This window comes from Elephantulus edwardii, unplaced genomic scaffold, assembly GCF_000299155.1.
Source record: "Elephantulus edwardii isolate Elephantulus edwardi_28Jun2011 unplaced genomic scaffold, EleEdw1.0 scaffold00117, whole genome shotgun sequence".
Lineage (NCBI taxonomy): Eukaryota > Metazoa > Chordata > Mammalia > Macroscelidea > Macroscelididae > Elephantulus > Elephantulus edwardii.
The window spans coordinates 7548510-7552860 of NW_006399867.1; the positions used below are offsets into that span (position 1 = coordinate 7548510).

Genomic DNA, 4351 nt, shown 5'->3' on the forward strand with positions numbered 1-4351 from the left:
AAAAAAAAAGAAATTGATTGTGAGAAACAACACAGTTAAAATAAATGTTGGTTTTAGGTGGCTACAGTGTCAATGGAGGATCTGGGGAAATTACTTATGGTCGGAAGTCGTTGGGGCAAGAGCTGAGGGTTAACAATGTGACCAGCTCTGAGTTCACCAGTGTTCAGCATGGCAGTCGTGCGTTAGCCAACAAAGACATGAGGAAATCACAGGGTAAGTGTGGGAAAACCAGAGAACTGATCACGTTTGCTGTAAAGAAAACACCTCTTAATCCTGAATGTCTCAGTTTTTACTGATGCCCTGCATATGAACGCATATGTGATAATTGTTTGCATTCCTTATAAATGGCTTCTTAGAAACCCAAAAGGAAGGGTTGAAAACTTTCTAGGAAAGGGTTCTTTTAAAAATAAGATGAGAAGACTGGAGAAGATTTTAAAGAAAAGGTTTTCTTCATTTCTGTGTATTCTGGATCATGGTATATAAGGGAATATGGGTCTGCGTGAAGTGGGACCTTTTCTGAAATTAAGCATGCCAGTACTACTTTCTACCTTGTAAACATAAACCTTACCATATAAGTGAAGTGCCTTGAAAGTGTAATGGTTCAAGATGATAGATTCCCTTGCCCCCCAAAGGAACTTTTATTGGTAAAGTTGAGTATAGTTGTTGGGATATAATTATTCTTTACATTCATTGTATGCTAATTTTTTTCCATCCTGTGTGTGGACACCTTTTTCCTGTTGCCCCTGCCACCTGCCCCCTCCCCGATTGCCTTTATTAGATATTTTTAAAAGTGATTTTTAGAGACGTAATCAGAAGTAGCTGGCAAATTGAAAGACTAGTGTTTCTTGATAGCAAGTCCTCCTTCCAGGTGCAGAATTAAGAATTTTTTAATGACACATGGTGGTAGAGAGAGAGCGAGCGAGCTCAGGTTTATTGGTTGATAACTTCGTAATAATATTGTGTATTTATCTTCACTGAAATAGTCATTAGCCTGTTGGCCTAGGGGATTGGAAGATTCCTATTCTTTTTCACTGATTTGTATGTTGTTAACAGTCTTGTATTTGCTCCTTGTTGTTGTTGTTGTTATTATTATTAAGTGCCATCTCATAGCGACCCTATGAAGGAGAGTCCTCGATGCTTGGGTGCCTTTCATCCTCTCTCCAGGTTTAAAGGGTTTCCGGAGGCAAGCTATTAATGGAAGTGGATGCCACTCCTCCTTCCAAGCTTGTTTTAATCGGGGAGCTTCACCCCACTCTCTGTCTGCATTGGGTAGCCCATCATTAACGTATTTGACACACCAGTGTCACGGTGTTTAGCCTCACAGCAACCAAAAGTGAATGCAGTACGGCTACTTGTACACCAGGGCTATATGACCTAGAGGAATGTCTGAACAAAAACAATGAAAGACAGATCCGAGGGCAGCGGATTAAAAGTCACCCACCTTTGGCTTGGTAGCGTCACTTTCTGTCCACTGGGCCAGCTGATCCCTCTCTCTCTCTATGTTGATATTACTGTTGTTAAGTGCTGTCGAGTCGCAGGCGACTCATTGCGACCCTATGAAGGAGAGTCCTCGACGCTTGGGTGCCTTTCATCCTCTCTCCAGGTTCACAGGGTTTCCTGAGGCAAGCTATTATGGAAGTGGATATTTGCTCCTTAAAGAGATGCAGCTGTACACTTTGATCTCTCAGCATGTATAATGATAGTACATAGAACCGTTGAAATGGAGTTGCAGTTAAGTGCTGTCCAGTTGAGCACGACTCATAGCAACCCTATGAACAAAAGATCTGAACCCTGTTCTATAATTATCATCGTTTCTCTAATGTTCACAGTTTCCAAAGGCATGTTGTTAAGGAAGTAGATTCCAGTCCTGCTTCCAAGCCTGTCATCATCTGGGAGCTCCACCAAACATTGTCTACCATGGCTAGCCATTTTGGCATTTGACACACTAGTTGTGTTGTGTTCACTGTCACAGCAACCCCAGGTTATCTCAGTACAGTATTTTTCATCTTGAATCTAATATTATTAGTAATATCCAGCATTATATTAGCACTCCTATTTGTTCTTAACATTAAAAAAGAGAAAGGCTCTCATTTTCCACTTTCCCATGGTGGCATGCCTTGTGATTAGATGTTTGTTAAACTGAATGTGTGGTTGATATTCATCAAAACTTTGTTCTTGGGAAATGATGTGAACAAGAGACCCCTCTCTGGTGGTATACCTCTATGAAAAATGAAGCATAGGCTCTTTTTCTACCTTATTATTCCTGACTTGAGGAAATTGTTTAGCTGTACTCAGGCGCTTTATCAGAATGCTGGAAGCAGTTTGGAATATACTGGAAATGGTTTTCTTCATTTCTATGTATGTGCTGCATAGTGGTGTATATGTGGATATGGGTCTGTATGGAGTGGAGCCTTTTGAAATTAAGTGCACCACTACTACTTGCTACCTGTAAACACAAGTGTTACTTGCCCCTTAGCCTTTCTGTTCTCTTACTTTTGTTCCTTTGAAATGAGATTTTTATTATCCTGGATGTATCTATCCACCCATCTCTTTGAGTAGATTTTTTTTTTTAGACCTAACTGTATATTAGGTATTTTACTTGGCTTGAAATAAATGAACAAAGCTGGTAGTATCTGCATTTACTGAACTTTTATTGTCTAGTGGGCTGGGCTTTGTGCATACTTTAAAATATTGGGGCTATAAGGAAAGGGAGTTCAGATGGCCCATTGGTAAGAAGCTGTGCTGCAGTCCCAAAGGTATGCTGTTCAAATCTGCCAGCAGCTCTGTAGGCGAAGGATAGACAGGCTCCTTCCATGCATTTTATTGCCTCTGAAAGACCTCTAGAGGATCAACTTTGGGTTTAGTGCTGGCTTAGTGGCAAACAACAGCAAGAACAAGGTTACTGTGGGAAGCTCTGGTGGCCTAATAATGCTAGGAAGCTGTGCTGCAATCACAAAGGCCCTTGGTTTGAATCCACCATCTGCTCTGTGGGAGAGAGATGGGCAGTCTCCTCCCATGTGATTTACTACTTATTAAAACCCATTGGAAGATTGGTTCCAACTTGATGGCACACGATGACAGCAAAGTTACTGTACTTTTTAATAACCCATGGACAACAAAATGTTTCTGTTTGTAGAGCGATCGATGTCTTATTCTGATGAGTCTCGACTGTCGAATCTTCTTCGGAGGATTACCCGGGAAGACGACAGAGACCGAAGACTGGCTACTGTAAAGCAGTTAAAAGAGTTTATTCAGCAACCAGAAAATAAGATGGTAAGTGTGATATGCTTGAAAATATCAATAATTATTGTATTTCCAGAATAGACATAGTGCTGTGTAGGGTGGTTTAAGAAAGAACATCTTCCCTTATTCCAGGTTTATGTGATTTATATCATAATCTAGAATTTAAGACATACCCTTCATGTGTAATTTATGTACCTTTGTCCATTACTGGATCCACATTAGTGCCTTGTGCAGTAATGGACTTGGAATATTTTTATAACACATTTTATCCGGTGAGTATTTCTACTGTCCTCAGAATTTTGTGTTTGTCATTTTTGAAATAGAAACTTGGAGGAGCAGTTTTTTTTATCTGTAAGCTTGGTTTGGTGACCAGGGCTAAGTAAATGTAGAAAAAATCAGGAAAATCCCAAAACTCCAAAAGTGGTGGGTTTGGTTATTAAATTACAGCTTACTTTCTATGCCAAATTAGAGTCACACAGTGCCGTCAGTACAGTGATGCACCTCCATTGACGTTAGAGGGAATCCAGGAACGGGTTCTTTATGTCTTAAAGCTGTATGATAAGATTGACCCAGAAAAGCTTTCAGTAAATTCCCATTTTATTTTAGACAGTTTGGACCAAGTGGAGATTATCGTGGCCATGGAGGATGAATTTGGGTTTGAAATTCCTGATACAGATTGCAGAAAAATTAATGTGTCCACGAGAAATTGTAGATTACATTGCAGATAAGAAGGATGTGTATGAATAGAATAATAAGGCCACCTCTCTTCCCTGTGAGAAGGCCTGTTAGCATCATTGCCCATTTGGACGGAGTAATTCTGTTCAACTTGTATTTAAATTGTCTAAGTGTTTTGTCCTTTGACAATAAATCTAAAAGACTAAAAAAAAAAATTAATGTGGAATAAAAGAAGAATTAGACTACCTTAGCATTTGGTTTCAAGCAAGCCATACTCATTTTATTATTAAAAATTTCTGATTTGAGCCTCTTTTAACCCACTGTCTAAATTCCCCCACTAATGTCTGTTTTGTTTGTGTATTTATCTCTTTATCTGTACATCAGATTTTTAAAAATAAATTTCAAAGTGAATAAAACACACTTCTTTTTTTTT

At 39.2% G+C, this 4351-nt stretch overlaps 1 protein-coding gene and 1 pseudogene across 1 annotated transcript in view; both read left to right on the forward strand.

Annotated features, from left to right (window-relative positions):
* SMG1 (SMG1 phosphatidylinositol 3-kinase-related kinase) overlaps nt 1-4351 on the forward strand; it is a 117785-nt gene that overhangs the window by 42108 nt on the left and 71326 nt on the right. Inside the window, exons 3-4 of the mRNA XM_006892716.1 lie at nt 58-213; nt 3137-3273. Coding sequence (XP_006892778.1) covers nt 58-213; nt 3137-3273 — 293 coding nt within the window. The remainder of the gene's footprint in view (nt 1-57; nt 214-3136; nt 3274-4351) is intronic.
* On the forward strand, nt 3480-3990 carry LOC102845729 (annotated as a pseudogene).